Source organism: Tympanuchus pallidicinctus, unplaced genomic scaffold (genome assembly GCF_026119805.1).
Source record: "Tympanuchus pallidicinctus isolate F22 unplaced genomic scaffold, pur_lepc_1.0 scaffold15, whole genome shotgun sequence".
Taxonomy (NCBI): domain Eukaryota; kingdom Metazoa; phylum Chordata; class Aves; order Galliformes; family Phasianidae; genus Tympanuchus; species Tympanuchus pallidicinctus.
This window is the reverse complement of record NW_026294669.1, coordinates 35973466-35986737: the sequence shown is the minus strand read 5'-3', so window position 1 is coordinate 35986737 and position 13272 is coordinate 35973466. Positions and strand designations below refer to the sequence as shown.

The 13272-nt window shown below is 44.0% G+C and overlaps 1 protein-coding gene across 1 annotated transcript in view; it reads left to right on the top strand.

The window, feature by feature from the left end:
* Nucleotides 1-13272, top strand: part of NDUFA10 (NADH:ubiquinone oxidoreductase subunit A10) — a 39456-nt gene that overhangs the window by 16765 nt on the left and 9419 nt on the right. The window contains exons 8-9 of the mRNA XM_052675410.1: nt 184-269; nt 9585-9693. Of these exons, the coding sequence (XP_052531370.1) occupies nt 184-269; nt 9585-9693 (195 nt within the window). The remainder of the gene's footprint in view (nt 1-183; nt 270-9584; nt 9694-13272) is intronic.

The window sequence follows — 13272 nt, the reverse complement described above, 5'->3', positions numbered from 1 at the left end:
ACCTCCAGAAATGTGACTTGGAGATCATACTTAGCTTAAAATGTCTGTGTTGTTCGTACAGTTTTACCAGGGAGACCTTTTTACTGCATAAGAGTATATTTCAGTTACTTCATTGCCTGGAGGGGGCTGCTTTGACATTCTCATCAGACCACCTGTTGATATGATTTTTTCCTCTGATTTCAGGTAATTGAAGACATTGAGTACTTGAAATTTGACAAGGGCCCGTGGCTGGAACAAGATGATGTTTCTTTCCATCACTTGAGACTTTTGTAAGTATGATATCTTCCAATATTGTTTAGCACTGGATTTCTGGGAATCGTTAAAGCCTTGACCTTTTATAAGGTATATTTATATTTGCACAGTGCTTCATTTTTTGAAAAGTCAGCAGTGACAGTAGACTTTTTTAATACTGTTGCTGTTGTAAAATGAGTGCGGAGTTCTGTTGCTGCTAACCAGTTGGAGGAGAGACTTCAGGCAAACATCCCTTTCTATTAATGAAGTACAAGAATCATAGAACATTTAGGTTGGAAAAGACCTTCAAGATCGTGTCCAGCTATTAATTAACATTATCAAGTCCACCACTAAGCCACGTCCCTCAGGCCACAGCCATATGTCTCTTAAATGCCTCCAGGGAGGGGGCCTCCATCACCTCTCTGGGCAGCCCCGTCCAGTGTGTGACCACCCTTTCACTGAAAAAATTCTTTCTGATATCCTGTCTAAACCTCTCATGGTGCAACTTGAGGCCATTTCCTCGTGTCCTGTCACTGGTCTCCTGAGGAAACAGCCAGCCACCTCACTGCAACTGGCTTTCAGATAGTTGTAGTGCAGTGAGATCTTCCCTCAGCCTCCTTTTCTCCAGTCTGAACAATCCTACTTCCCTCAACTGGCTCCTCGTGTCTTGTTTTCTAGTCTCTTCACCAATTTTGTTGCTCTTCTCTGAATCTCAGTGTCCTCTTTGTAATAAGAGGCCTAAAGCAGAACACAATATTTAGGGTGTTGGTCTCACTGGTGCTGTGTAAAAGGGTCAATTACAGAATCCTTATAGTTGGAAGAACATCTGAAGGCCATCTAGTCCAGCTCCCCTGCATCAGGTTGCCCAGGGCCTGTTCCAGCCTTTCCTTGAAAGTCTCCAGGGACAGGGCATCATCCAAATGATTAGGCAGCCTGTTCCAGTGCCTCACTATCCTCACTGTAGAAGATTTTTCCCTTATATCTAACCTAGATCTACCCTCTTTGAGCTTGTAACCACTGAAACCATCTCCTCTTGTCCTATTGCCACAGACCCTGCTAAAGAATCTGTCCTTCTTTCATTAGCTCCATTTTAGATACTGAAAGGCTGCCATCAGGTCACCTCGCAGCCTTCTCTAGGCTTCTCGTTTCCCAGTGCTGCTGTTTGCTGATGCAAACCAGGGTGCTGTTGGCCTTCTTGGCCACCTGGCTGTGCTGCTGGCTCATTCAGGTGATTGTCAGCACCTTCAGGTTCTTTTCTGCAGGGCTCCTTTCCAGATAGTTTTTCCAAGCCTACGCTGCTGCATGGGGTTGTTGTGACCCATGTGCAGCACCTAGCATTTAGCTTCGTTGGCTGCCATGCAGTTGGACTCAGATGATTAATCAACCTATGCACGTCACTCTGCAGATCCCTCCTGCCCTCAAGCAGATTGATGCTCTTGCAGCTTGGTGTCTTCTTCAAACTTGTAGAAGGTTCACTTGATTCCATCATCTGTATCACTGATGAGGGAACACTAATTATGATTGACTACCAAACTCTGCTGGCAGCATCTTTTTGGGTCTGACCGTCTGGATAGTTCTTTACCTGGCAATGAGCACATCTGTCCAGGCCACAAGCAGCCAGTTTCTCCAGGCATTTCCCAATTACTGTGACCTGTGGTTCCTACTATTGGAAATGTATTTTGCGAGCTGGCTAAGCACTGTATACAGACAGGCATGCAGTTTTAAAAGACTATTTATGCACTTGACGTGGTGGTGTCACTGCTGCTCTGGCAGCACGGTGTTCTTCATCAGAGCTTGTTGACAGGGCCACCTTGTAGTGAGATTTAGGTGTGGTGCTGTTTAGATTGGCTGTGTTTAGAGTGTTTTTCTGAAAGTAATTTTTCAGCTGTCTGCTTTTTAGTATCTTCACAGCAGTCAAGAAGCTGGCTGTAGGGTAAAAAGGAAACAGCCAAACTTGGAAGACTGTGTGGAAGATAAGTGCTTTTGTGCTCTTTCTGTCTGACTTCCAGAAAATAATCCTAAACCAGAGCTTTATTCTTAATTTGCAGGTTTTTTTCCTTTGTTCTGTGTAATAACAAGCAAAATTGTAACATGCAGTAGTTCAAGGGTAGTGGTTTTTTTTTTTTCTTTTTTTTTTTCCTTAAAGATGTCTGTTTAATTGGGTGTGAAGAAATCAAAATCAGACAGTGGAAAGCTTCTTGCTGAAATAAAGTCAGATTTGATTAAAGGAATTCTTTGCAAGTACTCCATGATGATCTCTGTTCCAATTTAATTGTGGAGTGCTATGGGTAAGGTTGCATATGTCTGCAGAGCAATGTTGAAGGGAGACCTAGCCCTCAAACTTGAAGGGATATGAATCAAATCATTGACATGCATGTAAGCAAGTAAGTCTACATGCATTGCAGATGAAGCATTAGGACTGCCACTCTTGAGTCATGTTGATGAACAAAATGTTCCCTGGATAATGCCACATTAAAGAAAAAAATCTACACTTGGAAGAGTATTAATAGGTTTAGCCTTGACTGAAGTGAGATAAGCTTCTCATTTTGCAGAATAACATCAGACTGCATGTATGGGGTAGCAAGTTCAGTATAGTTGCTGCATTTTTAAAGCAAAGCTTAACAATTTTACAGTTGTGTTAGTTTCAGGTTCTCTCTCACAGGTTGGTGGAAATGCAGGGTTTTAAAGAAGCATACAGTTGAACACTTTTCTCTGAATTTCATAGAATTACAGAAGAGACCTCTGGCTCACTCTGGCACTTCTGCTCCAGCAGGGCACCCACAGTAGGTGGCTTTCAGAGATCTGCGAGGAGGAGACCCCATAACCTCTGTCCTCTCTTTGGTGTTGTGGGTTTTTTTTGTTTGTTTTTTTAAATACGTTGATGAAATCCCTCTGAGCCTCCTCCCCTTCTCCAGGCTGAACAGTCCCAGATTTCTTACTGCTTTTCCTCATAGGAGAGTCGCTCGGTCCTTTCTGCACCTTGGCTGAAATCCTTCAAGTCTGCCCAGTTCTCTCTTGTCCTGGTGGGCAGAACTGAACCCAGCACTCCAGGTGTGGCAGAGCAGAAGGGAAGCATCCCCTCCCTTGTCCTGCTGCCAACACTTGGCTCAGTGCACTCAGGACACGATCAGTCTTTGTCTCAAGGGCACTCTGCTGGCTCCTATGCAGCTTGGTGCCCACCATTCCCATTCCTGCAGAGCTGCTCCCACCTGGGTGCCAGCAGCATGCCCCACTCTTCCTCTTGTTGTGCTTAGAATTTCAGGCTTGATTGTGATACAGGCACTGGAATAGTAAGTTAAATTGATTTATTCTGCGAAAAAGAATCCTGTACATCTCTTTTACTCGTTTGTGCTGTTACTTCAATTGTCTCCTAATATCAGCAATACTGTTGTGCCTTTTGTCTGGCTTTTCTACCAAGGGCTGAAGGTGTATCACAGAAAAGCAGCTTTGAGTGGCATCTAAGAGAAATAAGTCAGGATCTGAGTGCCCTTTAAGCATCTCAGAAGAGTTTTCTGTATGTAGTAGTTAAAAGATACATCTGGTGGCTTACATCCCATGAAGCTATGGAAATCAGATTTCCTTTGAAAGGAGAAAATACTTTTAAGTTACTGTTTTTCCTGTAGCTTCACACTGGTACAGGTATTAAGAAAGGATTATTGTTAATTGTGGAGTGTGGGAGGGAGTTAAAAGAAAGCACACAAAGAGTGCTGTATTAAGATATTGTATGAAAATTGCGCTTTGTAACTGTGGAAAAGAACAAATAGCATTGCTGAGGAGTTAATTTTTCGTTGAACCCCGGGCGATGATGAGAGGGTTTCCTTTACAAGACCTGTCATTGCAGATAATAAGAAATCACTTCTTCTGTTGGCAGCGTGTGGCTATGTTACTGAGCTCTCACAATGCAACAAACTGCTAATTTAAATGTTAATATGGTTTGAGTTTTACTGCTAATGCTTGCCTTCAGAATAACACTGTCAAGATAGTGGTTTTGTGTTCAGAGGTTTGGTGAAAGCAAAACTGTCCAGGAAATGGTGAGCAGCTTCTAACTCCTTGTGAAGATGTACACCAAGTAAGAAAGAACCTGAAATAACCTTGCACAGATGCCCTGTCCCCATTTTAGTTCCTCTTGATGGAAGGAAGCTTTAATGGTGCTGTGCACTCCAGCACACACACCAGCACCTGCTGCCCTCTCGTGTTCCTGTTAGGCTGCAGCAAGGGTTTGGCTCTGCTGCTCTGTGTTCTCTGCTGCAGGGATGCTTTCACTTCTCCCACCTTCAGCTCTCACTTGACACATCTGGACAAAGGGGAGTTGATGGGTATTGTGAGGATGGCTTTTTAATTGCACGTGTATGGGCCCTGGCATATGGAAACCCCCATCAGGGCCTCTCACTTCTTCGGTAATGCAAATAGTAAGCAAGCTAATCAGACCAGGGAGCCGCACCCATATAAATCAGTTGCAAAACACATCTTTTATCTCCTGCCTTGCCCTCAAGTCCTCTCTCCTTTGCCCTAATAGAGAGCAGTTTGATCATGGGATTGAGGCATAAATTGCTAAAAGGTTAAGAACGTGTGTGTGTGTGTGTGTGTGTGTGTGTGTGTGTAAGCTGGAGGGTTCTCCCAGAGAATGCTTTCCATGTCTTTCCTCCCTTCCAGGCTCTGAGTCAGAGGAACAGAAATCATTCTGTTGGCTTTTGGGAACGTCCCAGGGATTTCCCATGTTGCTGCTGCACTGCCTTAAGTCTGTTTTTATCTGTGCCCTTCCTGACAGAATTGTCTGACCGTGTGTGTGCATTGCAAAATAAATAATGTTTTGGAATAAGTAATGTTTTGAAACAAGGAGCTGTAGGTGGTGTGGTGTCACCTGTGTTAATGTGCCAGCAGGTGAGCGAAACACTGCGTTTCACTTGTCCTGTTTACAAGTCCCCAGCTAGATCTGTTACATTACTGCAGCTCCTTCAGAGTTTGTTGTAGCAGAACGTATTTTTAATGACTAAATCTTCAGCCACCATTACTTTCATTAAAAAGGGGTAGGTATCACCATTTCTTTTATCTTGACGAAAAGGAATCAATTGTCATTTGTAAATAATCTATCCAGGAAATAGTTTGTCACTGTCATACGTTCCATTTAGTTCATTAATTACAATTGGTGTGCTACATAACCTGTGTAGTAAATTGCCTGGTATTGTGTTTGGCATTACAGCAGAAATATGTTTTGAAGTTGTTACTGAAAAATCTTGTGCAAGCAGTGATTGGTAATTCTTAAGTTGTGTTAATGTTCCTTTAAGTACTTAAAAGTGTTGCAGACCCAGCTGAAGCTGGGCTTCAGTTTCTTTTCTGTTTGTTTTGCTCTGATGAAATGACATCTTGCAGAGGAGGGAAGAAATGAGGGAAAGCAACTCTTCAGCTCTGTTTCACACCATTAGCAAAGGAAAGGCACATCCATTCTGGATATGTCCATGTGATATCAAATAGGAGCACCTGAAGTGATTGTAAGCAGTGTTTTTATAACTCCTCTGTCACGGAGACCCAAAAAATCTCATAAACCATCCATCACAGAACTTCTGGCACTGCTGGGAACTGCTTCCTTAGCACCTTTTGTCCTTTATGCTTCCACTGGAACAACTCTTCTTTGTCAGTTTTCCTTTGCAGCAGCTTTCTTGTAGGTTGGAAGCATTCTTATTGCACCTTCTCACCTCTCACAGACCTGCTTTTCTTGGAAAGCTCTTTGTTTTTCTTTCCTGGCAGTGATTGTGCCTGTTCACCAGGGAGTGGCCACGGTTCACTTCAGGCAGGGCATGCTGGCACTGCCTGGCCAATGAGTCTGTTGGTCTGAAGGAGATCTGCAACTCATTGCCCTGCCATTGTGAAGGTCTGAAGCGAGTGGGCAAGAAGAAAATGGCACCAAGGGAAAGACAGGGTACAGGGGGACATAACCTGTTGCTGTCCTGTGTGCCTGCTGTGTGAGCTCATCAGCAGAGGAGGTCAGTGCAGTTGGAGCTGGATGCAGGTACCCATGTGGCCATCTCTCCCACCCAGCCAGTGTGCCTATGGCATGAGTCAGGAGTGCTTCTCCTTTCCCCTGCTCTCGCAAGCATGGGCTAAGCTGTGAGCACACCATGCACCTGCTGGCTCTCCCATGTGCTGTGCCCTACCCATTGCTGTGGAAGGTCTGGGGTAATACAGGCATGAGAGCAGAGGAAGGAATGCCACCTGCTCACTCACGTTGTCCCCAAGCAGTTACTGTGTCTCAGATTTGAAGCTGATACCAAGGTGTGTTCAGGAGAGCTTTTTTTCTTTCCTGCTAGCTTCCATCTGCCATTTCTCAAGTTCCATACATAAGCAGAGAACTTAGCTTGGGATGTTTTATGTTGCTGGCTTTAAGCCTTTTAGGCCAGAGAATGCTTTTAGGTATGGAAAGTATGGTTTTCTAATACTGAGTATTGTGTCACTTGCCATCACTTGATGCTTGCGTGCCATCAGGGTTCTGCCAGCGGCCTGAAAAATGTGTGTGTCCTTATTGTGAGCTGCTTTTAAAGGAAACAGAACTTCCTGCTTGGAAAAAAGGCAGGTTTGTATCCATCCTGGCTCCTCAGTGCCACAGGGTGTGCAAAGTAGGTGTATGTAGAGGCTTCTGGAGAAGCTATAGCATAGCTGCACGTGTGATTGCAGTGTAGCCATGGGAAGAACTCTAGCTAATAGGATTCTGGACCATTGTAATGGTGAGCTGAAATCCGGTGTTCCTGTGGTGTTAGCACTGTGCAGTCACTTGCATGCTCACGGTGACAGCTGCAATGTCATGAGTAGGTAAAGTGCACTTTGGTAGCCGTGTTACTGCATTATGCTTTGAGAAGATATGGTTAAGTGCCTGACAACAATAAACAGTGGTGCTTTTGTACTGGGGGACAGAGAACGCTCAGGGAACTTAATAGGTGCTTGTAAATGCTTCCTGCTGAGCAGTGAATTAGTTCTGGCAAGCAGATGTGGTTTTGTGGTTACAGACGTTGTTGTGGCAGGTGTCTTTGGGTGGTGCTTTTATTTAGTATGCCAAAGTATTTCTGAAGGTATAAAGCAGAGATGAACCTGGAGAAGCCATCTTTGGCAGCAACAGGTTTGCGTGTGTTTTCTGTTGTACAGCATTTCCTTTGGAAGCAGCAGTACCAAGAGCAAAGGATTGGTAAGAGCAGCAGGTTTTCTGTCTAGGTCACCAACTAAAATAAATTGTGCCTGGTGATTGTAAAGGGCAGTTCCTATTTGGCTGAGGTTCCTGAGGGAATAGATTAGTCTGCAGGCTGGTTGACTGCTGGACTTGCTTTGTTCCCCTGTCAAAGTATATTTTACATATGCCTGGACAGACTTTATCTGCGTTCTCCTACAGGCTTGTCAGGTCCAGAACATCTGCTGGTGTTTGGCAGGACGCTGATTCTCATATTTCTATAGGACATTTGTGTGGGGAAAAGACATGGAAATGTTTATTCACCAGTAAATAAGTGGGTATTCCACAGGATGTGCTGGTAAGGCTGAGCTGAGAAAGGTATTTAAACAGTGCCTGCAAGTAGTCCTCTTCACTGCTCAGCTCAGTGTCTTCTTTGCTACTTGTCTGTGCTCTCTGCACAGCGAAAGCACATGACATCAGTACTGATCTCAGGCACGGCTGGAGGGTGGACTGTTCCTAAGGAGTGAAGAGTTGATAGCTGAAGGGCTGCTACCTATTCTTTTTTGTTTAGTTAACCATGGGCCTGAGACATAGCTGGTGCACAGGTGCTCTGCTCTAAATATACCAGGACTCTAGAATAAAACCATAATCGGATTGCAGCTCTGGGCGAGCTTTTCCATCCTCAGTTATCCAAGATCTTCTGGAGTGGAAAGGATTGGAGGAGACCGTGGGAGGGCCTGTGTTCACACGTCATGAGAACAGCTTTCTTTGTACTAGTGAGGAAGCAAACGAGGGCTCTTCCTCCTAGGTTTCAGCGTGTTGAATGCCATGGGGTTTGTCAGCTTTGGTTTTCTTCTTCAGCTGAATGCTCCTGCTACTTGTTTCTGTCAGAAAGCTGTCCCTGGTAGGTGCAGTTCGACATCTGCACTGTGCAAAGGGACGACTTAAACGCAACGTGAACCTCACTGGATTTGCCATTTGACTTTTTGTGTCTTACAGTGCAGAGCCACAGATCTCCAGAGTGCTTATGGTCACAGTGTGTCATCCACAGGCTTCAGAATAAATATGAGATGCTTCTGCTTTTGTTTGCCCAGCCAGTTAGAAAATACTAGACTTAATATTTGTGTAGATGCTAGAATAGTTTATAGGGAATATCCTTGGTGTTGGCCCTGTAAATGGGCATTTATCCTTTTATCTCTTCATCTCTTACTGAATTCCTGCATTTCCTTACTGACTGGTCTGCAGCAGAATAGCTCACAGTGTCAGTATGTCTTAGCAGTCTCATTTACTATTTGAAACTGTGAGGTAAATTGCTAAGCTTTGCAATTTAGGGGAAAAAATGCTAGAGGGCAGTTAGTTTCACATTACCTCGGGGCATATGTTTCATTTGTGCCTGTCAGGAAATGCAGTTTACCAGAGACTAACAACACAATTATTTGAATAGTTCTCAAATTCAGAACTTGGTCGTGGCTTGCAGTAGAGGACAGCAGATGTGTTTTTCCCCAGATGCACATAGGTGGCACTGTTGATCTGCAAATTAATAGCAGTATGCAGAAGGTGGCTTTCTAGCAGTTTCTCAGACCCTTAAAATTTGGGATATTTGGAAGTGCTGGCTCTGGGTGCTGTAGATTTTTTGGGGATCCTGCTGTTTGCACCCTTTGTCACTAACTGTCCTACCGGCTGCTGCAGCAAACTTCCCCTGATTGCTCCCAGGTGGGATGCTGGGGATACTGCCTGCTTCCAAACATCTGTTTGTCTCAGTGCCCTTTAAAATGAAAACTTTAGGAAGAAAAGTGCTATCTTCTGATAATCCTTGTGAGGATTCATTTGTGAAAGCAACTGAAACAGGAAAGGTAATTAAATGAAGTTACTGTAGATTGTGGACTTTCGTAGCACCAGCATTTTCACCTTGTTCAGGTATGAAGGCAAAAAGGTGTCTAAGAGGAGGTTCTCAGGTGTGGCAGAGCCTCTCTGGGGAAGGTAAAACCTTGGGGAGGAACTGGAAAAGGAAGAAGGTGGAGCAGAAACAAGCTGGGGGCAAGGAGGGACGGGGCTACGTGTACATCGTATGCTGAAAAGAGGGAAAAGCTGTCAGAGAACTGCTGAACAGCGAAACAGTTCTTTGTTATTCGGTCAAACTCAGAACTGTTGTTGCAGAATCTGGACTAACAGTATTTTTCTTATCCTTGTTGCCCCTCAGTGTTCAGGACAAAGACGGAGTGCTGGATCCTGTAGCTATCCCTCGGTTCATTCCAGAAATCACAATCGGAGGCGCTGAGTACGATAAAATCTATTACGAATTTCGATCGGTGAGTAACCCTGGAAAGGGAGCACCTGTCCAACAGCCAAACGACAGTGCCTGCAAAAGTGTGAGTGCATTCACCACTGTCCTGTGCACAGCCTGCGTGTTAATCTCACGTACACAGATGCACGTTTCAAAGAGAGAGTTCTGGATTTTGCCTGGGTCCCCACCTTTTTTGAAGTCTAGCTTCTACATAAGAGGAATAATGAAACAAATGGTTTGTTTTGTAAGCTGATTTTCTTTTTTGATCTTTAGATGTGGACTAAAGGATAAGTGGTTTTCCTTTGTCTTTGTTTCTCCTGCCCTGATTAGTCTCTGACCTCTGAAATCTAAAATAATCCTTTGAGTCAAACCAGAAAATTGGAAACCCATGGCGACTAAAGAAGGCTGCTTATAAAACCCTTGAGGAGGGGGTGTTTTTCTGAAGTGGGCTGAGGAGGTAGGAACATTACATTGGATCTCAGAACTGTTGTTGCTTTAAATAGTTTGTTTCTGTAAGCGGGCACACATCCAAAGCCTGTTGTGGCCCAGCACTCTCATACACCTCATGCAGGCTCCCACACAATGTTTTAATTAGCTGCTCGCCTTTCTGATTCTGCAGACAATGGCTTCCAATTGACTTAGCACTTTGTCTTATCGGTTATTGTTGTTCAGCTGGCATGGGGTCCTGCCCTACCACGCAGCATTCTCCTAAGGGCCAGGTGTTGTGAATTCTCATCAGAGAAATTGTGGCACTGATGGCAATTAAGTAATGATGATTGGACAAACAGAAGTTGCAGGTGATGGTTCATTTTCAAGTTGCGTTGAAATCTTCTGTGGTTGCTGGGTTTTTGTTTATTTCCCTCGAAATCACAAAAGGAAAGGAGGATCTGTATGAGTTGTTTCTAACCATGCAAATCATGATTTGCGCTTGTCATTTTTCTGGTTGTGCTTGTATACAATCTCTTAATAGAATTAAAACTGTTCTGTGGGCTCATTTGGAAGCTGAACTAGCAGCGTTTTCTTCTCGAATATTCATAGGGACTTCTGAAACAACTGTTAGCAGAATTTGTTCCTCCTCGGTTAATTGCGCAGTGGAGAGGCTCTGTGTTCATGCTGTGCTGCCTCGTTTGAGATGTATTCCTTTCACCTTGTAAGGGGGGTTAACAATAAGGGTTAAAGCAGCAAAAAGCTGCTTTAGCTACTGTGGTTCATCTGAGCTAGCAGTTTTGTGCTTTTTAGTGTGACGTTTTGAATCCCAAGCTTCAGGCTCGGTCTAAGAGTTTGTGCAGTCCTTCACTCCAAGAGATGTCTATGTGTGTGCAGCACATACTTCAGAATGGCCTAGTGCATGCCTTGTTGCCAGCAAGCAACATCCATCTGTGCTGATGGTGCCTTTCTTCCCATAGATGATAGGCTTTTTTGGCTGAAATGTCACCTACCAGAGGAGCTGGGAGTTGCTGAGGCTGCCTGACGCATAACTAGGACCTCAGAGCTGTGTGCTGGAAAGCAGGGGGGCTACTTCTGAAAGCCTTTTTTTTCCCTCCAGCTGTATGGCAGCACATTCCTCTCTGTGTTGGCATGAAACTGGGAACGTCCTGCCTCCTCAGATAGCTGCCTTCGGGGAAAAGTCACTTTCCTTGCAGCAAAGGGGTGCTTAGGAGTAGGTATGTGAGTACCTGGGGAAGAAAGCTGGGATTTTGGATTGCTGTGCTCGATGCCAGTTAGTTGACAGCAGGAGCCTGAGCTTTTCATTGCAAAAAACATTGCCAAAATAAAATCTCCCATCTGCAGGCGTGCTTTTAGGCCCTGATTCAGGGAAGTAGTATGGAAAGTGATAATGTCATTTGGAATAAAGAGGAGTCATGTGTGATTCACAAAGCGTTCTGTTAAATCCAGTCAGTGCCGACTACTATTTATTTTTTTCTCTTCTGGATACTTAAACTCTTGTAAGCCCTCAGGCACGGGGAACGTGCACAGTGGAATAGATGTGAAGCATTCACCTAAGCTACTAGAAAGGTGAGCACAGGGCCAGCCCCACGTGCTGTTTAATGTTCTGAGAATCCAATTATTTGTGCTGAAACCTAAGAGCTGCATTTTTCCTCCAACTTTGCTTAGCAGACGAAGTTGTGAGTTTCTGCTTGCTTGCATTCAGAGGTAATGCAGCACGACACCAAGCAGCACAGACAGGAGAAGCAGATGAACTGTAGACACAAGTCTTGGCTACGAGTTTGCTGGGTCTGATGGGAGGGAATCTCAGCTCATAAAGCCTTGCCTTGCCCGTGTCTGTGCACAGATGGTTGCATCTCTGCTACCACTCTTGCGTTTGAAGACAGATAAAGATTTTAGGCTCACGTGACTTGTAAATAAAGGCTTAATTATGGTGTAATTACAGAACTTGAACTTTTCCTTGTGGGAAATGCATGCTTTTAAAGTTAGAGTAATGATGTTTACCAGATAAACACAATGATTTGTGCAGGGGATTTTTCTTCCTCGGCAGTCCTGTAACTAGCTATACATCCCTGCTCGTACAAATAGCCAACTAAGTGCTGTGCTTTTCAGAGCTGCGTGCACACAGTTCATGCTGCCTAATAACAGTGGTTTTCAGGGATTTTCAAATTCCAGGCAGAAGCTGGGTTTTGTTCAAAATATTAATTAGTCACAAGCAACTGAGGAGGAGGAGGAAACACTTCTCAGGGAATGAGATTTGAGTACATTTTCCTTTCCTCAAAATCGCGAGGTAACCACATACAGCTCTGAACACCATAGGATTGCTTTTTATGTATATCCTCTTAATTTCTTCTGTAAATGTTCTTTTTGTATGTGAGGAGGTGGCTTTCTGCCTCTTCCTCTTACTGTGGAGTCATCTGGCAGGGCTCAGACGTTCTGTTCAGGCATTCATAAACTTCTAAAGATGCTTTTCTGGCACAGGAAAAGTAACCTTTTAGTCAGGGTATGTAGATCAGAGATAAGCATGTTCATTCTTAAGTGAAGCAACATTATTTTAGGAACTGTCAGACTAGTAAAGGCTTGAATGCTGTGGTTTTTTTTATTTTTTATTTTTCCACAACTGCTGTATCTCTGCACTTTCTTCCAGCCGTGCACAGAACCACAGACAGTGCTCCAAGCTCCGTGTGCGCCATGTGAAGCTGGAGCACATAGGCAGATGTGTTTGCAGAGAAGACAAAACCAAATGATTCTGTGTAATGGAATCAGCGCACTTAAATAATGTACTTTTGTACTTCATGCTCCCAAATTGTGTCGGCAAGTCCTACCTCAGTCTCCTAGGGATGGTGAAAAGAGGATTTGTTCAGGTGCATGCTCTTTGCTGTCTATATAAAAGTGCAGCTGTCTGAGCTTCATAGTCAAACTGTCACCTACTTTTTTACCTCTGAAAACGAAGCTGCAGAACTTTACAATAATGGTTACATTGCAGATTGCAGGGAAATTATCAATATTTCTTTTACCCAATCTTTGTATTTGAAAAGACAGTGAAATAAATTAATGAGGCTGCTGCTTATGGACAAGAGTTTGGAGTCAAGGGCTTGCTGGTGTTCACTTAGATATCAGAGTGGAGAATTTTTTGCTATAACAGGAAAGTTAAGTA